This window comes from Alexandromys fortis, unplaced genomic scaffold, assembly GCF_014885135.2.
Source record: "Alexandromys fortis isolate MF-2015 unplaced genomic scaffold, M_Fortis_MF-2015_v1.1 scaffold_12, whole genome shotgun sequence".
In the NCBI taxonomy this organism is placed as follows: domain Eukaryota; kingdom Metazoa; phylum Chordata; class Mammalia; order Rodentia; family Cricetidae; genus Alexandromys; species Alexandromys fortis.
This window is the reverse complement of record NW_026067937.1, coordinates 20,513,555-20,536,786: the sequence shown is the minus strand read 5'-3', so window position 1 is coordinate 20,536,786 and position 23,232 is coordinate 20,513,555. Positions and strand designations below refer to the sequence as shown.

Sequence of the window (23,232 nt, the reverse complement as noted above, 5' to 3'; positions counted from 1 at the left end):
CAGTCAGTGTAGGACATGCAGCTGTCACAGGGCGGACAACTGTTGGGAGAGGGGGGAGGTGGCAGCGAGAGGAGGCATGGGGGTTATGTGGCCCTGGCACAAGGCATGTGAGTCCAGGGCACTAGAGCTGTCCCCTACATTCTGCAGTATTCTCTTGAAAGGAATAGAGGGGTCAGAGTGTGTGTGTGGGTCCCTAACTCCCAACTCTCATTTAGTTGACTGGGTTGAGCAGATATTACCCCTTGGTGGCAATGTGTCCCTCCCCAGGTTTGAAAGAAGGGAGAGAGGTGGTGACGGATGTCCTAAGGAGCACCAAGACTTTACACGGGAGCCCAGGAGTGGCTTCTCCCAGGCAGACTCATCTTTATATTTAGAGGATGATGCCTGTCAACAAGGCTGCTTCCCATCCACCTTGGAGACACCACCTGCCAGGCCTGTGTGGGTTCTATTTATACCGCTGATAGATGAGGATCGGCCTTGGGGTTTCTAGGAGCTACTTAAGGAAGGTGGGGTGGGGGTGAGCAGAGGTCTCTTGGCGCTTGTCTCAATTTGGGCAGGGAGGAACAGAAAGCCCAAGAAAGCGTTATGTGGCCAACCACATATTTTGGGGGTGCGCCGGAGCCAAGCCACCATGGAGCCGCTCACTTTTCTGATGGCTTGAGAGTTCCCAAAATAGCTGTTCACATTTGGAGTGGAGACCAGCTCAGCAGCTGGGACAGGTGCAGACGCTGAGGACAGAGGCCTGCTGAGCTTCCTCCAGACTCCCCCACAGCTCTCCCTAAACTGTGGACTGCACAGCCTAACAGGGCCACTATTAGCTCTGTGGCTTTGTCTTTACCCCATGCTGGGGCAACAGAACTATTAGAAAGAAACACGCAGCAAAGGCACACTATGTCCAGCTTTGGGGAGTCGTTTATTTGGGCTCTGAGCATAGGGAAAAAAGTGCTGATACCATTCCTGGACATCGGAGGGGCTGGGCTGTATGTACTGCCCCGGATTCCAGCAAGTGCTCACTTACTTATCCCACTACAAAGTTTTCTCTGCTCAGCACGGTATCAGCACATCCAAAGTCAACCTTGACCAAGTGCCTGCAAACTCCAGGAAACCCACCACACCACACCCAGCACAGCAGCGCAGGGGCAGATGCACTCTGACCTCAGCGGCACCGCCCCTTCCTTGCCTCACAATGGCTCTCCCTGGAATCCTGGCTAGACTCAAACTCACCATCTTCCTGCTGGCCTCCCAGATGCTTTGGGCAGGGCTGTACGTTCACGCTTTTCTCCACTTTGCCCCTTCCCGTCTCACACCAAGAGGCAAACGGACAGAGAGCAGGCAGGCAACACTGCAATGGCAGCAGCCAGGGAAGCTCTACCCTTCTACCCTTGCAGCCTAGAACCAGAGCCCTACGGAGGTGCACACGAGAGGTCAGAGGATAGTTCTGCAGAGTTGGTTTTCTCCTTCCACCTTCATGGAGATTCTGGAGGCTGAGCTCAGGCTTCTAGGTTTGCTGTGCTTGCCGGCTGAACCGTATGCTGGCCCCAGAAACTGGCCCCTATGGAGTAAAACACCCCTTGTTTTTATTAAGGCCACGGCACATCAAAATGCGGATCTGTACAAGGGACCTAGACCTAGCAGGCGAGGAAAAACTTTTGGCAAGGCTTTGCTGAGAACAGAGTCACTGTGTGCAAAGTACCCACCACACCTTGTAAGAAACAAAAGGTGGTCCGGCACACCAGGCCCATAGAAACAGGAACCCAAGGCTTTCTGGTTAAACAGTTACTTGTGTGTATTTTCTTCACATGAAGAAAAAGTGACATGCCTTTAAAAAAATGTTCTGGCCAAGACTAACGGTGCAGCACCTGGGAGGCTGTGGCACGAGAGAGTCTGAGGCCAGCCAGAGCCGCATACCAGATCTTATCTTAGAAGAAGCTTGTTACTCACTCATAAGTGGCTTTTAGACATAAAGCAAAGAAAAAACAGCCTACAATATACAATCCCAGAGAACCTAGCCAACAAAGAGGACCCTAAAAGAGACATACATGGATCTAATCTACATGGAAAGTAGAAAAAGATAAGATCTCCTGAGTAAATTGAGAGCATGGGGACCATGGGAGAGGGCAGAAGGGGAGAGGAAAAGAGGGGAGTGGAGAAAAATACATAGCTCAATAAAAACAACTTAAAAATGTTTGTTTTATATATGTATATACTGTATAAAACACACATGTATATGTAGAAACTGTATATATGTATATACTCAAAATTGGAAAACTTGAAGGAAATGTACAACTTTCTGGATAAATATCACTTACCAAAATTAAATCAAGACCAGATAAGCAAATTAAATAGACCTATAACTGCTGAAGAAATAGAAACAGTCATCAAAAGTTTCCCAACCAAAAAAGACCCAGGATCAGATAGTTTCAGCTCAAAATTCTACAAGATTTTCAAAGAAGAACTAATACCAATACTCCTCAAATTATTCCACACAATAGAAACAGAAGGAACATTGCCACACTCTTTTTATGAGGCTACATTTACCCTGATACCCAAACCACAGAAAGACATTACTAAGAAAGAGATATAGACCAATCTCACTCATGAACATTGATGCAAAAATACTAAATAAAACACTGGCAAATTGAATCCAAGAACACATCAGAACCATCATCCACCATGACCAAATTGGCTTCATCCCACAGATGCAGGGATGTTTCAACATACAAAAATCTGTCAATGTAATCCATCATAAAAACAAAATGAAAAATAAAAACCACATGATCATCTCATTAGATGCTGAAAAAGCTTTCAACAAAATACAACATCCCTTCACGATAAAGGTCTCAGAGAAAGCAGGGATACAAGGAACATACCAAAGCACAATAAAGACAATATACAGCAAGCCAACAGCCAACATGTTAAATGGAGAGAAACTCACAGCAATCCCACTGAAAAAACAAGGTTGTCCACTCTCTCCATATCTATTCAATATAGTTCTTGAGATCCTAGCTAGAGCAATAAGACATCAAAGGAGATCAAGGGGGTACATATCAGAAAAGGAGAAGTCAAACTCTCACTGTTTGCTGATGATATGATAGTTTACATAAGAGACCCCAAAAATTCTACCAAGGAACTTCTACAGCTCATAAACACTTTCAGCAATGTAGCAGGATACAAGATTAACTTAAAAAAAAAAAAATCAATGCCGGGCGGTGGTGGTGCACGCCTTTAATCCCAGCACTCAGGAGGCAGAGGCAGGCGGATCTCTGGGAGTTCGAGGCCAGCCTGGTCTACAAGAGCTAGTTCCAGGACAGGCACCAAAGCTACAGAGAAACCCTGTCTAGAAAAACCAAAAAAAAAAAAAAAAAATCAGTGGCCCTCCTGTACACAGATGATAAATGGGCTAAAAAAGAAATCAGAGAAACATCACCCTTCACAATAGCTACAAATAGCATAAAATATCTCGGAGTAACTCTAACCAAACAAGTGGGAGACTTGTATGACAAGAACTTTAAATCTTTGAAGAAAGAAATTGAAGAAGACACCAGAAAGTGGAAAGATCTTCCACAAAGATGCTTTGTGGTAGGCAGAATCAACATAGTAAAAATGGCAATTGTACCAAAAGCAACCTACAGATTCAATGCAATGCCCATCAAAATCCCAGCAAAATTCTTCACAGACCTCGAAAGAACGGCACTCAACTTCATATTGAAAAGCAAAAAACCCAGGATAGCCAAAACAATCCTATACAATAAAAGAATTTATGGAGGCATCACAATCCCTGACTTCAAACTCTACTACAGAGCTACAGTACTGAAAACAGCCTGGTATTGGCATAAAAACAGACAGGAGGACCAATGGAACTGAATGGAAGACCCGGATATATAATCCACACCCTTTCGAACACCTGATTTTTGACACAGACCTTGGAAACAACCTAAATGCCCCTCGACTGAAAAATGGATAAGGAAAATGTGGTACATTTATGCAATGGAGTACTACACAGCAGAAAAAAATAACGACAGCTTGAAATTAGCAGGCAAACGGATGGAGCTAGAAAACATTATTTTGAGTGAGGTAGCCCAGACCCAGAAAGACCATTATCACATGTACTCACTAATAAATGATTTCAAAACACAAAGCCAAGAAAACCAGCCTACAAATCACAATCCCAGAGAACCTAGGCAACAATGAGGACCCTAAAGAGAGACATACATAGATCTAATCTACATGGGAAGTAGAAAAAGACAAGATCTCCTGAGTAAATTGGGAGCATGGAGACCTTGGGAGAGGGTTGAAGGGGAGGGGAAAGGCAGGGAGGGGAGCAGAAAAAAATGTAGCGCTCAATAAAAATCAATTAAAAAAAAAAAAAGAAAGAGAAAAGAAAAACCAATCCTCAGAACAGGTATACTGTACACAGGAGACAGGGCCAGAGAGAAACTGCCTGCCTCCTTGGACCAAGGAAGGCTGAAGAAAGGGCAGCCACACAGAAACAAGGGTGACTTCAAGTGGAAAATGAGAAGAAAATACCTTACAACTGAAAGAAAATTAGGGTTATGCCCCAATTTTGTATTATACCAAATAAGCATGAAAAAACCTTGCTGCCACAGATGAAACTATATAAACGTCAAGTTGATTAAAACCTAGTTATTTTAGACTCAAATTTTTATAAGCAAACATTTATACAAATTTTAGAAACAACCATTTTTACAAATGTCACATCTGTCCCTGGACATAATATTCATAATTTGCTTTTAGAACAAACTCAAAGTAAGGGTTGGACTTCAGGTTTCCCAGCTGCTCTGCCTGAAGTAGGTCCTTCACCTCTGGCAAGTATTCGCTGAGCTGGATGCCTGCAAACAGAAGACACAGTCACTGCCCAGGGAATGAGAGGCTGGTGGTGCCCCACACTGGAGCCTCCTCCCAGTCACCGTGCCCTCTGTCTGACAATGGCCTCTTCAGAGCCACCTGCAGGCTTTGACTGGGAAAAGCAGCCACTCCAGGTGAGGTCTGTAGTAGAATCTGCAATTTTCATTTTCTACAGTTTAAGACACCTTTAACCCCAGCACTCAGCACTCAAAGACAGACGCAGGCAGATCTCTGAGTTTGAGGCCATCCTGGCAACAGAGCTAGATCTAGTTCCAGGACCTAGATCTAGTCAGAGCTACACAGAGAAGCCCTGTCTCAAAAAACCACAAGACATTCCTTCAATATGAAAGTTTTCAACTAGCAGTCATTTCTGTGTTGCCCTATGTGGGGATAAGGTAACAGAAATACTGTCAGGAGCTAGCCACAACACTGTAAAGGTGTCAGTTTAACCTAGGCGCCTGTCCTGTCACAGCACACAGGAGGCTGGGGAGAGGACCCCTTGAACCCAAAAGCTCAAGCACACGGCAGAAAACATTTTCTTATTTTTATTTCTAAATTGAATTTTAGTTTTAATGTCTAAGATGGATGTGCATATCTATCTTGCAATTTCTCTTTTAGAAAATTATGCTTGTGAGCATTCTGCTTGCAAGACTGTGTATGCATGTGTGCTGTGTCCTCAGGTCAGGCGTTCTATTCCCTAGAAATGGAATTACAGACAGTTGTGAGCCACCATGTGGGTGCTGGGAATCAAACTCAGCTTCTCTGGAAGAACAGGAAGCGCTCTTAACTGTTTAACCATCTCTCCAGCACCAATTTTTAATTTTTAAATTAATTTCCTTTAAAAATTTATTTATTGAGGCATTTATGTGTATGAGTGTTTTGCTTGTGAGTATGAAGGTCCACCACATATGTGCCTGGTGCCTGCAAAGGTGAGGACTTCAGATTCCCTGGGACTGGAGTCACAGACAGTTGTGAGTCACCGTGTGGACGCTGGAATGAACAAACGTTCTTAACCGATGAACCACCTCTCTAGCGTGTGTACGTGTGAAGGTCAGATGACAGTTTTTGGCAGTTGGTTGTCTCCTTCCCCATATGGGTCACGGTGATTGAATTCAGGAACTCAGGTGTGGTCAAAGTGTCTTCACCTGCTGAGCTAGCTCAGCAGCCCTCGTTTTTATTTCATGTGTGTATGTTTGTGCCATGTGTGTGCGCGTGATTATGGAGGCCAGAAGGAACTGGAGTTACAGGCAGTTGTGAGCTGCCTGCCATGGGACTTTTCCTGTTAGAACCAGAGTCTGTGTCATCGGGTGGAGAACTGCACCTTAACCCTGGTCTCCCAGTGCAGAGAGTGGAAAGCAGCTGCACTGAGAACCAGCTTCATCCCATGTGCGATCTTGTTTCACTGACCCTCTGTGTCATGTCAATGTTGGCAACACCCAATTCCCATGGTATCCAAAACCAACAAACATCGGTCCTTCCTTCCTTCTTTTGTTCCTTTTGGAAACAAGGTTTCTCTGTGTAAGTCTTGGAACTCCCTTTTTAGACCAGGCTGGCTTCAGACTCAGAGATCCACCTGCCTCCTGAGTTGGGATTAAAGACATGCTCCAGCACTCCTGGCTGCGACATTTAATTTCTAACAGTTAATATAAACCTCTTACCATCTTTTATAAGTTTCTGCAAGATCTTCACAAACACACTGTCTTTAGAGACTTCGATCGGATCATCTTTGCCGTCTGAACTAGACCAGCTGGAAGAGAAAATCATGAGGAAAACAGAATCAACATGGCTGCTGAGGCAAAGGGTTTTGCTTGCTACTGTGGTTTTCTCTTGATGGCCGTGGGATGGAGTGTCAAGTTCTGTGATCCTGCTTCAAGTTACCAAATAATGGGCTTTAAATAGGGGCCCATCTAACTCTGTTGTGACCTAAGCTACACTGGCAGCAGATGCCATGCCATCGTTACCAACCACAGTTTTAAAAAGGCTTTCCCGACCCCGCTGGGGGTGGAAGTGGGGGTGCATAGCATTCGCTAAGTAGTGCAGTATAGTGCAGGCTGGCCCTAAGCTCTTGACCCTTGTGCCTCGGCCTCTCAGGTGCTAGAATTACAGGTGTGTTTCATGATACCCGGTGTGAGGCGCCTTTCTGAAGAAAATGCTCCAAGTAACAAATCTAGTCGGTGCCCTGAAATGCTGCCTGTTTCAGCATAGTAGAGGAAACAATTTTCAGCAAATTCTCTTTCCTGAACATGAATGCACAGCAACAAGGTGAAGAGTGGACCTGAACACACAGCACTGCCTCCTGGTGCTAAAGGTACACAGGCACAGGCAACCTAAAACTCAAACTAGAAGCTAGGACAAGAGCTAGCAAGATGGCTCAGTGGGTAAACACGCTTGCCACGCAAGTCCGATGACCCACGTTTGATACCTGGTAAAGGTAGGTGGGAGGACAGAACTGATGCTAGAACGTTGTTCTCTGACCTCTACCTGTGTGCTGTAGCCTCCAAGACTACACAAAGAAACCCTGTCTCAAAAACCCAAAAGAGCTAGGTGGAGGTGCATGTCTTTAATCCCAGCACTCAGGAGCCAGAGGCTGTTGGATCTCTGTGAGTTTGAGGCCAGCCTGGTCTACAGAGTGAGTTCCAGGAAAGCCAGAACAGCCAAGGCTATACAGAGAAACCCCGTTTTAAAGAACAAAACAAAACAGCAAGATTGCCAATGAAACTACTACCACGTTCAAAGCATGCTGAAATACCCAGAAGCAGATAAGCCCGACTGTGCACCAAGTTACAGCTCTGATGGGAGCAGTTCCTGCCTGTGGACGGAGCCCAGCAAGGTCTTACTCGTCTCTCTGCAGGGCTCTGCATAGGATCTCCAGCTTCAGCTCATCGATGCTCACATCTTCCTCCTTCACAGCAAAACACAACAGCCTGATTAAAACTGGGCTTTAAAATGTACAATTTTAATTGTATTAACCCCCAATTAACACTGTTGTTCTGCATTAATTCATGACCACCACCACCATCTATAGAATTTGTTTTTTATGTTTATGAATATTCTGCTTGTATGTATGTAAGTGCATCCAAGTGTGCAGGATGCACAAGGAGGCTAGAAATAGGGCACAGGATCTTCTAGAACTGGAGTTACAGACGGTTGTAAGCTGCCATGTGGGTGCTAGGCACACACCTGGGTTCTCTGCAAAAGGAGCAAGAGTTCTTAACTGAGACACCCCTCCCAGTCCCCTGCCACTTTCTCTAAAGTGTTAGTACTGCTGATATCTGTGCTGACTTCAGATCACTTTGAGTGCATCAGGAACACTAAGAGGTAAAGATTATTAAAGGGGCTATACAGGGGAAAACCCTAGTGAGTGGCTTCTGAGGATGATACTCAAGGCTGTCTGCTGTGGAAACTCCTGACCTCTGACCTCCACACCCATGTGCACAGATGTATGCATGCATACATAAACACGCATGCACAGAACAAAAACACCTGTGAGCTTAGCAGCTGGGAGGTGGGAGGCTGAATTAAGGATTGCTGTCACACCAATATCCTGTCTCAGCCCCACTCTCCAATTCCAAAATGGGCCAAAGGGCTGGCACAGCAATGGACAGCTCTTAGAGAAGTGGATGTGGTTTCTGCATCCAGATGGCAGGTGACAACTGTGTATAAATTCAGTTTCAGGGAATCTGACACGCTCTTCTGGCCTCTATGAGCATTGCACACACATGACACACTTAAATGTACACAGGCAAATATTCATACTCATAAAAAAAAAATCTCACAACAAAAATAAAGTACGGAAAAAGTTACCATTATGACTCTAAAGCCCACCAAACAACTTCTGATCACACAGCCAAAGAGCAGAAGCACTGATCCTACTGCACTTGCTTCATGGCCTTTGAAGGCGGAAAGGCAGCTTCCATTAGGTGGCTATGGAAGACTTTGAAAAGCTCCGTTAGAAAACACTGCAGGGACCAGTGCTCAGCAGCTGTGGGCATTTGCCAGAAAGCCAAATGACCTGAATTTGCTCCTGGGAATCTACCTGTTGAGGAGAAAACCAACTCCGGCAAGCTCCACAGATAACACATCCCCAATCCCCCCGCCGCCCTTGCACAGAAAGGCCACCTGGAAATGTGAAAGGATTCTCTAGAACTGGTGTTTGCTGTCAGCTTTTCTAACAGTCTGGTTGGCTGGCTGTCTTCCAAGAGCCACAGGGAAGTAACCTTAGGTTCTTAACCAGGTTAAGATCCGCCTGCCTCTGCCTGCTGAGTGCTGGGATTAAAGGTGTGTGCCACCATGCCCAGCTAGACAGAGCCATTTCTTACCTCATCAATATATTCCAGCAAGTCCAAGGCTTTCTTAAAATCATATTCATTGGCTCTTCTGTTTTCCTCACATATGTACAGCTGCAACAAGTTCCATGATAGAAGATTAACCAGAAAGGTTTACGAAGAAAATAAGCCACGGGTTTCTTTGATATAATCTGCCATAGTTTTGTGGCCAAGAACAGTGTCACACGTGGGAGCTGTACTCTGCTTAGAGCAATTTGTCTAAACACATATTCTAAACCAGGAACTCATTTATATAACAGGACATACATTCTTTTTAAAATGCCAGAAATTTTAGGTTAAGAATATAGTGTAAACTTTTCAGCAGGCTTCATGTACAATCTCTGACATAAATTCAGAGGGCCCATGGCTTTTGGAAAGCTACTCTTTGAAATGGCTCTAAAAACTACAACCTAGCGTACAGCTGGGATTAGTGAGTACCTGCCTGAGTTCTAATGTTCGATACTGTAAAAGCAAACTAACACTTCCTGAGTGGTCCAGTCTCCCTGGTGAGTTAGATGCCAGATAACTGTACATGTTCCTTAAAATCCTGTCATCTCATCAACATGAGTTTTTCCTATCTTCCTCTGCTAATAATATATGTAATAGAACATATTTAATTAAAAAATGTATATAATCCTTTAATAATATAAAAATCGTTTACAAATACCCTATCTCATAGTTTTCATGGCCACACAGGCTTAAACCTAATACTATGCGAACCCCTTTGCCCCCACCTTTGACGCTGGAGAGTAGCATTAAACAGACAATGTGTCTCAGCGACACAGGAAAGACTGGGCTTACAGCTGGCATTTTAGATCTCTCAAGGAAGTCTCTCAGAAGAGAGCACCATTCAGAAGCTCTGTGGCTAACAGTGCCTACACTCAAGACTCTGGCCTGCTTACTTTCCTTTAACCACGATTAGAGCAGACTCAGGATGAAATGCCTGAGAGGAGGAGGAGGCAGTGTGCACACAACCAGATGCTCTGTCTTGCCTTGGATCATCTGGAAGTCAGGGAAAGGTGAAGGCAGCACCTGAAGCTTGTGCATCTCAGCTCCTCATACACACCTTTGCTAACAAGAGTCTGCAGAGTAACATTCTAGGGGGACAGTTACCTCACAGCACACTCCTATTCTGAGAAAGCAACTACCACGATTCCTACTCGTTCCTAGAATGAGCACCTGCACCTGGAGGGCCAGGGGAGCTGCACCCTGCTAATTCTCCCTGCATCTAATAGTTTTTCTTGGGAAAAGGTCTCTGGAAGGTAGGAGGAGGAAGAAGATCCTGTTGGGGGCTCCACAGTATGGTCTAGAAAACCCAGGCCTGTTGAGTGCAGAAACACGAACATCACTCACACTGATGAGCTGCGGGGCAGTCAACACAGGCATCGCGCTAAGACTCAGCTGTCTCTCAGTCAGCAGCTGCTCTGGCAGGGTCTCCTGGTGGAGCAGGAAGCGCTCTTGCTCAGCCATTGCTGGTGATCAAGAACAGACAATGATGAGATTTTCACCTCTGCTATCCGTCAAATGCAAATTAAAAACCAAACAGCTCTACAGGCAATTCACTGCTACCCCGGCGTCTCCAGATGTGATGTCAGTAACTCTGCTCGTTCTCCACATGACAGCAGATTTACTGTCTGATCCTGGTCTATACATGACCATAGCAGCAGAAAAAGGCTGCAGAGACAGAAAGCTACTCATATATGTCAGGAGGTCTGAGCCCCAGCTGCGGGCCCCACTTTAGGGGAGCTCAGTTAAACAGCATGGCAGTACCATGCAGAAACCATGATATATCAGAGGAACACAAAACCTGGGTGTGTGTGCACCCGTGTAATAATGGCTGAGTCCCCATCGGCTACGGCTCCAGGCTTCTGCATGTGACAGATTCTCTGCCCCACGCACTGGGCTGCTGGGGAGGGGACGGACTGCTGTCTGTCCACCACAGCCATCACCAGCGACAGGATTCTCTGCCCCATGCACTGAGCTGCTGGGGAGGGGAGGAGACGGACTGCTGTCTGTCCACCACAGCCATCACCAGCCTCGCTACTCACACAGGAGTGGTCTCCCACAAACTGCCAGGGAGCAAGACGAAACCAAAACCATAGCAGTTACTTTAGCAGGGGAGACCTCTAACCAAACATGACTCTCCTTTCCCCATAATTTAAATTACTCATATAACCAAAATTTACTTATTTAATTTTGAGACCTAGGTCTGCCATTTTCTACCTCTCGAGTGCTGGGATTAAAGGCATACACAATCACATCTAGCCCTTTCCATTTTTTTTTTTTTTTTTGAGACAGGTGTCACATAGCCCAGGCTGGCCTTCAGTTTATGATGTAGCCAAGACTGTCCTTAAAACTCCAGTTCTTCTGCTCTAGCCTCCAAGGTGCAGCGATCACAGGTTTATGCCACCATGCCTGGCTTTCCTGCTCCCCCCACTCCACCCCTTTCTATCATAGGGAAGCTGCGGGCATCATGGATTTGAATTCTGAGTATTTCATATCTTTAGTATGTATTTATTCCCAGCACTCAGGAGGCAGAGGCAGCTGAATCTCTGAGTTCAAGCCCAGCCTGGTCTACAGAGTGAGTTCCTGGACAACCAGGGCTACACAGAGAAACCCTGTCTGAAAAACAAACAAACAAACAAAAAAAACCCAAATAAATAGAATAAGAACACCTAATCACAAAGAACATTATAAGCCTACAGAAGTTAAGACACTTATGGTAATATCATCTAATATTAAAAATGTCCATTCACATAATTCAAGAGGCTGATATGGAAGGGCTATAAGTTCAAGGCCATCCTGGGCTTTATAGTGAGATGCTATTTCAAAACAAAACAAACAAACAACCCCCCCCCAAAAAAAACCCTCAAGTTTTCCTAGTTGTTCCCAAAATTTTCATCACATCACAGTTGTTTAGCTGAAGGACGACCAAAGGTCCCAGCAGGCCTCAGGCTCATGCTAATCTGTCACTATGTGCACAGCTCCTTTCAAAGGTTTGCCTTTCTGTGTTCACACTGCTAACCCTGAGGAGTACAGGCTGACACAAGTGCACAATGTCCTGTTCCCTGTGGCGAGTGCAGGCTAAGCACTGGCGAAGGAGCACATATGATGACATATGTGACCATGTCACAGAACTTCAGAAGTGTGAACATACGGCTCTTCTTATTTCAGAGGTCTATGTACTGACACTGAAAACACGGTCCTCAACTCGACGGCTTAGCTTTTTATGTGTGTAAAAGCCAGAGGTTGACATTGGATGTTTTCTTCTATTGCTCTGTGCCTTATTTTATTTAGACAGGGTCTCTTAAAAATTGGAGCTCACTATTTGTCTAGACTGGCCAGCCAGCCCAGGAACCGTCTTGTTCCCTACTCAGCAGAATAATAAAGGTATTAATGATTCAAAGTACATGTCTGAGTGACAAAGTATGGACACCGGAAAACAAGTAATGGCTGACCACAGGCAGTCACAGTGCACTGACCCTGCCTTCTCATTCTGCCCCCTTCTCACCCTCAATCTTCTCCTGCAGCGTGTCCTCTGAAAGGTCTGAAGCTAATGCAGCCAGTTTACTCAAGCCGAGAAGGGTTTTTTTCTTTGCAAAGTAACGAGTTTCCATATTTGCCAAACCAAGCAGTGTCGTATGAGCCTACAATAAACAAAACAAGAAAAACACCATAAGATGCTCTTGAAGTAGCATTTCTCCTCATAGCAGCCTGGAAGAAGACACACCGGTAAGCAGCGTACCTACCTGGGGTCAGTGCCAAAGCACTAAGCGGACATGACACGCACTGGAAGGGAGCCTTAGAAAATACATGCTTCACACAACTGTGTATGGGCTTAGCATTCTGTCACGAGCACTTTAATTTGCACTGTCTGTACTCAGAATTTGAGTGTTGTGTATGTGTTTGTGGTTTGCACATGCATGTATGTGTATATGCTGGCCGGAGAAGCGTGGTGTAGCCATCAGTTGCTCTCCAGTTTTTTTTTGAGGCAGGATCTCTCACTGAACTTGGAGCTCAGATACGTAAGGCTAGCTGTGCCGTGAGCTCCAGGGATCTGCCCATCTCTGCCTTTCCAGTGTGAGATTACACGTGTGCGCTGCAGGTCTGGCTCTTCACAGGGCTCTCAGGATCCCTACGCAGGTCCTTACATTTGGGTAGCAAGCACTTTACTGAGACACCTTCCTGGATACCATGATTTGAATTTTTACTAGAAGTCGTTAATAAGACCAATGACTTTTTATATAAAATTACTACTAAAATGTTCGCAATTTTCAAAATTACAACAGACCAAGAACAGTGACTGACAACTGAGTATTGGAAGTAAGACAACATCATTTCAATGATATGAGAGACTAAGAGGAATGCTGGTGCGATTAACCCCCCCTCACCGAGACAGGGGTTCTCTGTGCAGCTTTGGAGCCTGTCCTGGAATTTGTTCTGTAGACCAGGCTGGCCTCTAACTCACAGAAATCCACCTGCCCCTGCCTCCCGAGTGCTGGGATTAAAAGCGTCTGCTGCCACCGCCTGGCAGCTGGTGAGACTTTTGCCAACTCGACATAAACCTACACATACCTGGGAAGAAGCAATCTTCAGACTGGCCCGTGGGCGTGTCTGCTGGGATATTGTCTCTACTGCTAATTGATGTGGAAGGATCCACTGTGGGCAGTGCTACCTTGGGCAGATGGGCTTGGGCTATATAATAAGGTAGCTGAATGGGAACCTGAAGACAAGCCAGTAAACAACTTTCCTCTACGGTTCCTGTCTGTGCTTCTGTCCCGACTTCCTTCAATGACCACTGGGAAGTGTAAGCCAAACAAACCCTCCTTCCCTAAGTTGTTCTTGGTCATAGTGCTCATCACTGCATCAGAAAGTAAGTTTGGACAGGAAGTGTATGTGTTAACAAACCATTAATAGAGCTGGGCGGTGGTGGCGCACACCATTAATCCCAGCACTCGGGAGCCAGAGGCAGGCGGATCTCTGTGAGTTTGAGGCCAGCCTGGACACATCTTAACTATATATATTCAGAGAATGTAAGATGAAGTTTAAACATATAGATGCAATAGGAAAGGTTAAACAAGGCTAGTTAGCATATCTATACTGTAAGAACTTCTATTTGAGAGTCTATGAGATGGCTCATCAGATGTATGAACTTGGCACCAAGCCGCCTGAGTTTGAGCCCTAGAACCTAGGGTGGAAAGAACTAACCATCTGACCTCACCCCACCCCCACCTAGTGCTCACGCATATGAACACACACACACAATGATGGAAAGAATTTAAGTCAGGTGTGGCCTATCTTTTCATCCCAGCACTCAGAAGGTAGAAACAACTAGATTTCTGTGAGTTGAGGCCAGCCTGGTCTACTAGACCAGGTCAGCTAGAGCTACACAGTGAGACTCTGTCTCCAGTGAGAAAAAGTCCAGGCTGCATGGCTATCAACAACACTTTAATTAAAAACGCTGAAACTGCATAACCAGGTGCTTCTCATAACCAAGCCACCTTACCTTTTCTAGCTCCTGACTGTTAATCTCATGTAACCAGCTGAGATGCTCATGGGCTTGCAGGAAACTGGCCAGCTGTCCGTGCTGAGAAACGGGCTGAGACAATAACTTGCCCCGCTTTCCTTTTTCCAGGTACCAACGAAAGAGGAAGTCTGAAAAATTCTACAAAGAATAGAGTAAGAATGTATCAACAGTTAGTAAAACAGCTTTAAAAACATAAGCTACTAAGTCCCTTTCAGAGACTTCCAAACAGACATCTTCAAATTTTTATTTTACATTTGTTTATCTGTGTATGTGTGCGTGCACTTGTGTGTACACATGGACGTGCCACCGTGCACACGTGGAGGTCAGACGACAACTTGAGGAGCTTGTTCTACCAGGTAGGTCCTAGGGATCTAATGCAGGCCATCAGACTTGCTGCTAAGCCACCTTGCAGAATCTTTTAGCAGGTAATTCCTATGTTCTAAGAATGTCTGTGTTGAGACTGGGGAGATGGTTCAGCATTTAAATCACTGGCTGCTCTTACAGAGGAATCAAGTCCAATTTCTAGCACCCACGCAGTGGCTCACAACTGTCTTAATTCCTGGTGACCCAACACCTTCTTCTGGCTTCCTCTAGTACCAGGCATGCATGTGACAGAGACATACATGTAGGCAAAACATCCGTATACATTTGATTAAAAGGCAAAACAAAACAAAGTACGTGTTCCATACAGTTAGTGTCTGTTGCACATGGGACAATGCACTCCTGGTCCCGAACTCAACCATCCCTCTTGACAACCCTCGGGCCGGCTCAGCAGGGGTCCTGCTAGGAAGTACTGATGCGAGGCCTAGAGAGCTGACTCAGCAATGAAGAGCACTTGTTGCTCTTGCAGAGGACCACATGGTGGCTCACAACCACCAATAACTACAGTTTCAGGGACCTCCTCGGGCACCAGGGACGCACATGCTACACATACATACACGTGCATGCAAAACACTCATAAACAAACATGACAGAAAATTATTTTCTTTTGTTTTAACTAAACAACAGAAGGAGAACGAGAGAGAGAAGAGAAGAACCCACTGGCATCCGCATTAATAAAGGGAGACGGGCCCCCACTGCCCTCATGGGAGCAGACTGCCGAATGTCACTATTGGAACTTAGTTACATTAAAACCCGTTTTCAGCTGGGCATAGTGGTTTTACTCCCAGCACTTCGGAGGGAAGGGCAGGTGGATCTCTCTGAGTTCAAGGTTTAATCTACAAAAGTAGTTCTAGGTCAATGAGGAGAGAGACCCGATCTTGGAAAACAAAAGCAAACCTGTTTTCCTCAGGCACACTGGGCACACCTCAAGCCATTGACAGCCACTTATAGCCGGTGGTTCCCTTTAGGGACAACACAAGTACCTCAGTCGTCACATGGAGTTCTATCAACAGCACCAAGAGGCGACATCCTAGAATGCCACCTTAAGGTGGAGTTCTATACAGATAACCACACGAGCTAGTGTGCCAAAGTGCAGTCCAGATAAGCCCAAATGTCATCTGGTATGGTCGTCCCCAAAAGGCTCGCACTGAGTGCTGGGAGAATCACTGGGAAGCAGCACTAAACAGTCCTAGTTTAGGAACTCTACAGTATCGAGGAGACTTGGTCTCCTAGTTTAGGAACTCTACAGTATCGAGGAGACTTGCCCGGGACAAAAAGCGCATCTCTTTCTAGTGTCATACTTTCAAACACATCTTAAATTCAACTACAATATTACATGATGTAAGAAGCAGAAAAGCCTCATTCACAATATAAAAAGCAGGCAGCTGAAGCCAATCGGAGAATGAGCAAACTGTGATGTCTTAATAGGACTCATAGCACAAAGTAATTAGTAAGCACATTAAAGAGAAGGAAAAAAGCCAGGTTGTGATGGCACATGCCTTTAATCCCACACTTTGGAGACAAAAGCAGGCAGATCTCTATGAGTTTGAGGCTAACCTGGTCCACAAAGTGAGTTCCAGGACAGCTGAGGCTATACAGGGAAACCCTGTCTCAAAAAAATCAAAAAAGAAAAAGAAAAAAGTGCAAAACTAGAAGAAAAAAAAAGAAAAAGAGGAAAAAAAGTGCAAAACTATAGAAAATGTCAACAGACAAGAATCCATAAAAATAATTTTTTAAAAGTCATGCCGATCAAAAGCACCAGGCACAACTATATAACACATTGCACAATACATAATACACAGGCCCTGTCACACAGACTCAGTAACGACAACATCAGTACAAATACTACTGCAGGCTACTCAGCAACACGGCGTGCTTGACAGCATGCGCTCAGACAGGTTGCCTCTGGGTGCTGCAGCTGTACTGTGAGGGATCTGTAGCAGTGTCTGAATTTTATACAAAATTCCTTCACTAGTAGAGGGACAAGGCTTTTACAAGGCTAACTCACAGGATAAACTGCTCATTAAGGGACAATCTAAGTCACGCTGACAGCAGCGACACAGGTATCTGTCAAGAACCAGGAAGCTGCATGAGCGCTCTGGGCTCTGTGCTCTGGGATCCCTACAGGCACGTTCTCTCTTGCTTGTGAGCATGCGTTCAAGGCTTAAGCCCTCGTGTCCCTGCTCCTATGAGGTCTTACACTTTAAGGAGAGAATAGAATGAAAGTTAGTCAGGACTGGTAGCTGGTGCCTGCAACTCTAGCACTTGGGAGGCTAAGCTAGACTCGAGTTCCAGGCCAGCCTGGTTCACAGACTGAGAGTACGTCTTAAAAACAAAACAAAACTCCCAAGTGAAAGCTTACAGTTCTCAAAGGCCAGGAAATTTCTCAGTATCTGTGTGGTAATTTGAATGGGATTGTCCCCTCCAGTTTTGGGCATCTGGACAGGTGGTCTCCACTTAGTGCACTGTTTGGGTAGGTCTAGGAGGTAGCCTTGCTGAAGGAAATGTCACTGGGGGTGGGCTTTGAGAATTTAAAGACACACACATTTCTATTCTCTCGGCTTGGGGGTCCAGATGTGGGTGAGCCCTCCGCTTTTTATGGCCATGCATTTGTTCTAGCATCACAGACCAGAACCCTCTAGAACCTTAAACTCAGACAAGCTCTTCTCTAAGCTGCCTTGGTAACGGTATTTTATCACAGAGATAGAAAACTGATGACTTTACATGAGGAAATATGTGCTCGAAGACAATGTAACATGCCTGCATCTTCCCATCTAAATCACTCTTCACCCCAGAGCCACAGCGACATGCTGCAGAGGGAAAGCCTTAGAGAGTGTGATAGTCTACAACCCCCACACACCAGTGTGCTTACCTGGTCAGCGAACTGGGTCATGTAGCGCTGGAGTCGGGCCTGGTTGTCCGTCTGTTCACACATCTGTACCAGGATATCAAAGTCACAGTACTTCTCTGCCAGAGAAGCTGCCCATGGGTACTGGCCTAGTGTGACTTCAGGAGGAAGAACAAGCAATACCACATAAACAATGTCCATTACTGATCCACCCAAACTTCCCAAAGAGGGAAATGCAACCCTGGAGCCATCCCTACCTCCCAGGTGAGCCTTCCATTACCCACTAGAACAAACCTTCCTGAACTTGGCTATGAAAGAAAACTGCTTTCTGCTCAACAACCACACTGCGCCACCTGTGCCCTTCCCCAGCTACTACCAGGCTGTTCTAAACCAGTTATTCACGTGAAGGTCGGAGGGCTGAGTTTGTTTTTTTGACTCAGAAAATGCCACCACGCCCAGCTGAACTCAGTGACTAAGGGCATCGCCACCACTTAATTTACTGTTTCCCCAACCAATTGAGCCTCCTACGGTATCTGTACCAGACTGTCATTTTAGAAAGCGCGATGACATGAACACAGAGCTAGCCAAGTGCGCCTGACCTTGTCTTTGTTCACAGGTAGATTAACTCTGCAGGACTGCACTGTGCGAGTTCTCCAACCTCCACCTGTCTTGCAGCCCACAGCCATTTCTAACTGCAGACACTCACGAAGGGGAGAGAGGAGTTCCGATCTTTTCTGCAGATATTCCACTTCCAGACTGCTGTATCTTTCCTGGTCTGTGGATTTCTCTAGCGACTTCAGCTGGGAAACGTAACTGTCCAGGAAGCAGTCGATCAGCGCCACCAGCTGCTCCATCACAAGGCCGCGGAGGTTGCTGTCGGCCTGAGGATACACCATCTGCAGGATGATCCCATGCTGGCGCATGATGACTGTACGGATGCCGGACGGACCGCTTGTAGCTGTAAAGTGCGCAAAGTAACTTCCTAAGAAAGCATCCAAGACAGTAGGGAGAAGACCAACGACCTAAAAATTAGGTTACCTCACTACTCTAGGAAGACAGCAGTGTTCGGGTGATACCTGCTCGTGCCCTCGTTGAACCCCATCTTTCTTCTCAGTGGAGATTTCCGTTAACAAAGGTCGCCGGGATCCTTCTGCCTACTCAATTCCTTTAATGCTAGCCCACTTACTCCATGACTTGAACATAAAATGGAGCCTATTCCTCCAAAGCCAGCACCTGTTTCTATGAAGGACTTGGTACTAAAACCTAACAGATGCATCATAAACCCCACTGATAAAGAAGTAACAGTGGGATCAATAAATACACCAAAGGGACCCGGTGAGTCTAGAGGTGTCGCGTCAACTGTTCCTTCGCCTCACTCACAAGCCTGCCCCAGGGAACAGCACAGCACCTCCCAGGCCAGCCTGACATGAGCATGCTCTGAACGGCCGTCACCACTCCAGCACGGTACCTGTCCACGGCACATACTCCGGTTCCTCCCCCAGCGGTTCTTCCCGACTGTACATGGAGCTTCTGTTTAGTCGGTAGTGAGTGGCAGCCTGCAGCATGTCCTGGGAGAATGAAAGGCACCGTCAGGCGCGGGAAGCAACAGGCTGCTGCTAAGGCCCTAATTCGGTCCATTTCCTTCTGGTGGAGGCTGTGTCTAAGGAAGACCTACAACACCAGCCTGCAAGTAAGAAAAGCGCTCAGCGCTGTGGATCCTGCCTTCAAAGTTTGGTTTTACTCCACAGATTTAACTTCATTTGGAAAACTATAACCAAAGCAGAAAGTTAAAAGAGAGAGAGAGAGAGAGAGCGCACTATAGAGTCTAATAGGTAAAACTGAATGAAACCCCTTAGTTAATAATTTAATAAACAAACTTTGAATAATTAAAAAACAGAAATCAGATGTAGTAGTATGTGCTTGTCCCTGGTAACTGGAAGACTGAGGCTGAAACAGGCGAGAGAAATGAATAAATTTTGATAGCTCTGTTAACAAGCACCAATACCTCTGCAATGATAGAAGAAAAAAAGTTTCTTCAAAAAAAAAAAACTTTACCCAACAGAAAGTCAAGACTATAGAAACTTATAAACTTACTAGTATGCAAAGGGAATACTCAAAAATCCCGATAATTCATAAAAATATAGGTTCTTGTAGTTTTTGAACTTGACAAGCAGTCTTCACCTCACTAGGTCAGGCATAAGAAAACCACTGTCATGTCCCACCCTCTATTGGACCCTGGTTTGCTGACACCACTGTCACGTGTGGTACCTTGAGGACTGTATTCACGTGGATCGCCACCTCTGCCCACTCCTGAGAGTCCAACGCGACATCACGCAGGACTTGTTCCTCATGCTCCAGCAGACACTCGCAGATAGTGTCCACCTGGGACACCTGAGGGCAGAGAAGCCACAGTCACCAGCCTCTTAGGGACAGGGAGCCCACCTGGTAAGGTAAACCTTCCCATCACGCAACAGACGTTAACAGACTCAACAACAATGAGAGTAAACATAAACGAGGAAAGTCTGACTGTTTACAGTTATTGTCGTTTAGATAATAAGAAGGCTGCACACTCTTACCCTCAGTCTTCAGTGGTAGGAAACACGGCTCCTATGCTGTGCCCACACAGCCTGTCTCTGAGTAATTCGTACTATTTTATGAAGCCCTGACTAGTCCCAGGCCTCTTCCCAAAGTGAGTTAACGGTAAAGTGGGGGCTGCACCTCCAGAACCAGGCCCATTGTCTTTTACTTTCTACAAGGGTTACAATAGCAAAATCCTCCCTCCATGGCTGATCTGAGCAACCATCTCTTAAAATACTAGCACCCTTCAGGAATATGACATTGCTACTTGGAAGTGGACATGAGAAAGCAGCGCTCCAGAGGTCACTGGGATATAGCTAGCCGCACAGAAGCTTGACCTGGGTCAGTGAGATGACTCAGCAGGTAAAGGAACCTCCTGCCACGCCAGATGACAAGCTTGACCCCTGGGACCCACATGGTGGAAGGACAGAACTCCTGAAAGTTGTCCTCTAACTTCCACATGTGTGCCATTATGTGTTGTGTGCATGCACACACGAATAAAAACATTTTTTTTTTTTTAAAAAGGAATCTGATCTATGACAAAGGGAAACCACCAATGTACTAGAGAACAGCTACTCTGATCTTTTTCCTGCAGTGCCCCAGCTCTTCATCCCAGCAGCAAGCCTGGGAGCCTACTGAACAAGAACAGCTTCCTGTGCTAGACATAAGGGAGCGGGAGAGACATGGGAAATGGGGAGCCCCTTTCTCAGCCAATTATAGCCCCCCTTAGAGGGCAAACAGTAAACAAGAGACATGGAGTAGCAGTTTCATAAAGCAGGGAGCCCAAGTCAACATTTCAACGAGGTCCTTTAACAACCCTGTCAGGGATGTCCACCTCCGAGACAGTGCAAAGAAGACACAGAAGACAAGAATGAGGGTGTGTCTGACCTCTCGGAAGAAGACGTCTGCAGGAGTCAGGCTGGAAGGGACCTCACACTCCCTCTTGTGCAGGGCAAGCAGGATAGCTGCGTTCACCAGCTCAGGCAGCCGAGAGTGGTGGTTTTTGAGTGTGATCGCAGCTGACAGCTTTTCTGCATGTTCACAGAGCAGCAGGCGGGTTGTCATGGGTGTCCCTCTGATTGGGTAAGAGCTGAGACGTCTAAACAAGCCGACCTCACCAAAAAAAGAGAGAAAAATATAAGCACCTGCTCTCAGAACGTACTCACAGAAAATGTGGCCACATTCTTCTAGGCGCTTCCCTGCCACAGGCCACTCTGGGTGCCACTGTTCCCAGTGTGTACTAGGTATGCTCATGCGGTATCCATGGCAGAGTCTCCTCACCATTCCTATCCACGGCTGCCATGGTTTTCAAACTACTCTTTAAATATCGTAAGGATCAAATGGCTTTTCTGATTTGTACCAGTGACCTATTCTGGAATACAGATCTTTGGGAAATGGAAACTTGGTTTTTTATTTGTTTTGTTTTTCAAGACAGGATTTTCTCTATATAGGCTTAGCGCCTGTCCTGGAACTAGCTTTTGTAGACCAGGTTGGCCTTGAACTCACAGAGATCCGCCCGCCTCTGCCTCCTGAGTGCTGGGATTAAAGGCATGTGCCACCACCACCCAGCATCTATGTTTTTACACAAAAGAAAATCTGTTTAAGATTGTACAAATTGCTGTTTGGGGGCTGGCGGGATAGCTCAGAGGGGAACGGCACTAGCCACCAAAACTGACACCTGAGTTTGATCCCCAGAAAGAAAAAACTCCCGAAATTTGTCCTTTGACATCCGCATGTGTGCCATGGCCCTGGAACTGCTTACATCAGTACACAATCCAGGCCCCTCCAAGAAAATACCCCAGAGGGCAGGGCATCTCACTGGGCTACAATGCCAGGCTCACCCCTTAGCCTATGCTGATGCTTACTTGGTGAAGGAAGTCCACTAAGAGACAGTGGGCTTTCATCTTGTCCTCCAGCTGGTGCAGAATGATCAGTGATGTGTTGCTCAGTCCAGGGGCCTCTGTCAGAACACAGGAGTACAGAATAAGCACAAAGCGATTTTCGGAACAGTAGCTACTAGAAAGTGACAAGCTAAGAGGATCTGAAGGGAGCAGGGCACCAGTCCTTTAAAACATTACTTAGAGCACTCTAGGAGTCTTAAATTGGATCTATAACTCAGTGGGGGCTCACATTTGTAATCTCACCTCTCGGAAAATTAAGGCAGGAGAATGCTGAGTTCAAGGCTAGCCTGGTAAGTTCTAGAGACACCCCACACTACAAAAGGAGACCTTGCCTCAAAAGAGTTTTTAAATGCAGAGGGAAATCTAGCCAGGCAGATACTGTACTTACTCGAAACAGAAAGCATGCCCTGGTTTAGCCACTGTATGGTTTGGCTAAAAGAAAAAAAAGCAAGGAAACTCCCTATATCCCTAGTGCAGAAACTTGTACCTGAGACACTGTCTGGTAACTGGGAATGCAGAGCAGCCTAAGGGGGTAGTCACCTGGGACAGGCAGGGGATGTGAGATGCTCGCTTCTGAATACCAAGCATTTCTCTAACTCTTGGGAGGTTCTACTAGCCAAATGCATGGAGTATGCCAAAGCTGTTTACTCTGAAGCAAGTGAGTGCCAAATGCCTATTACCACCATCGTGATGGCTATTCTTGACCTCACGTGGAATTAAGTAAAAACCCAAGCCACTGTGAGGGATTTTTATCTAACTGGATCATTTGAGACAGGGAGAAGATCCACTTTAAATATGGAGCATCTG

At 45.9% G+C, this 23,232-nt stretch overlaps 1 protein-coding gene across 2 annotated transcripts in view; it reads right to left on the bottom strand.

Moving 5' to 3' along the window:
- Window positions 1-894: 894 nt before the first annotated feature.
- The window catches only part of Nup133 (nucleoporin 133), a 47,088-nt gene continuing 24,750 nt past the window's right edge, over window positions 895-23,232 (bottom strand). For both annotated transcript variants that reach the window (XM_050147045.1, XM_050147046.1), the window contains 13 exons: window positions 22,390-22,484; window positions 21,413-21,637; window positions 20,216-20,338; window positions 19,416-19,515; window positions 18,654-18,905; window positions 17,972-18,105; window positions 14,698-14,856; window positions 12,703-12,838; window positions 10,545-10,663; window positions 9,186-9,266; window positions 7,704-7,768; window positions 6,525-6,613; window positions 895-4,850 (listed from right to left, as the gene is read on the bottom strand). In XM_050147045.1, the coding sequence (XP_050003002.1) occupies window positions 4,714-4,850; window positions 6,525-6,613; window positions 7,704-7,768; window positions 9,186-9,266; window positions 10,545-10,663; window positions 12,703-12,838; window positions 14,698-14,856; window positions 17,972-18,105; window positions 18,654-18,905; window positions 19,416-19,515; window positions 20,216-20,338; window positions 21,413-21,637; window positions 22,390-22,484 (1,715 nt within the window). In that variant the 3' untranslated portion in view covers window positions 895-4,713. The remainder of the gene's footprint in view (window positions 4,851-6,524; window positions 6,614-7,703; window positions 7,769-9,185; window positions 9,267-10,544; window positions 10,664-12,702; window positions 12,839-14,697; window positions 14,857-17,971; window positions 18,106-18,653; window positions 18,906-19,415; window positions 19,516-20,215; window positions 20,339-21,412; window positions 21,638-22,389; window positions 22,485-23,232) is intronic.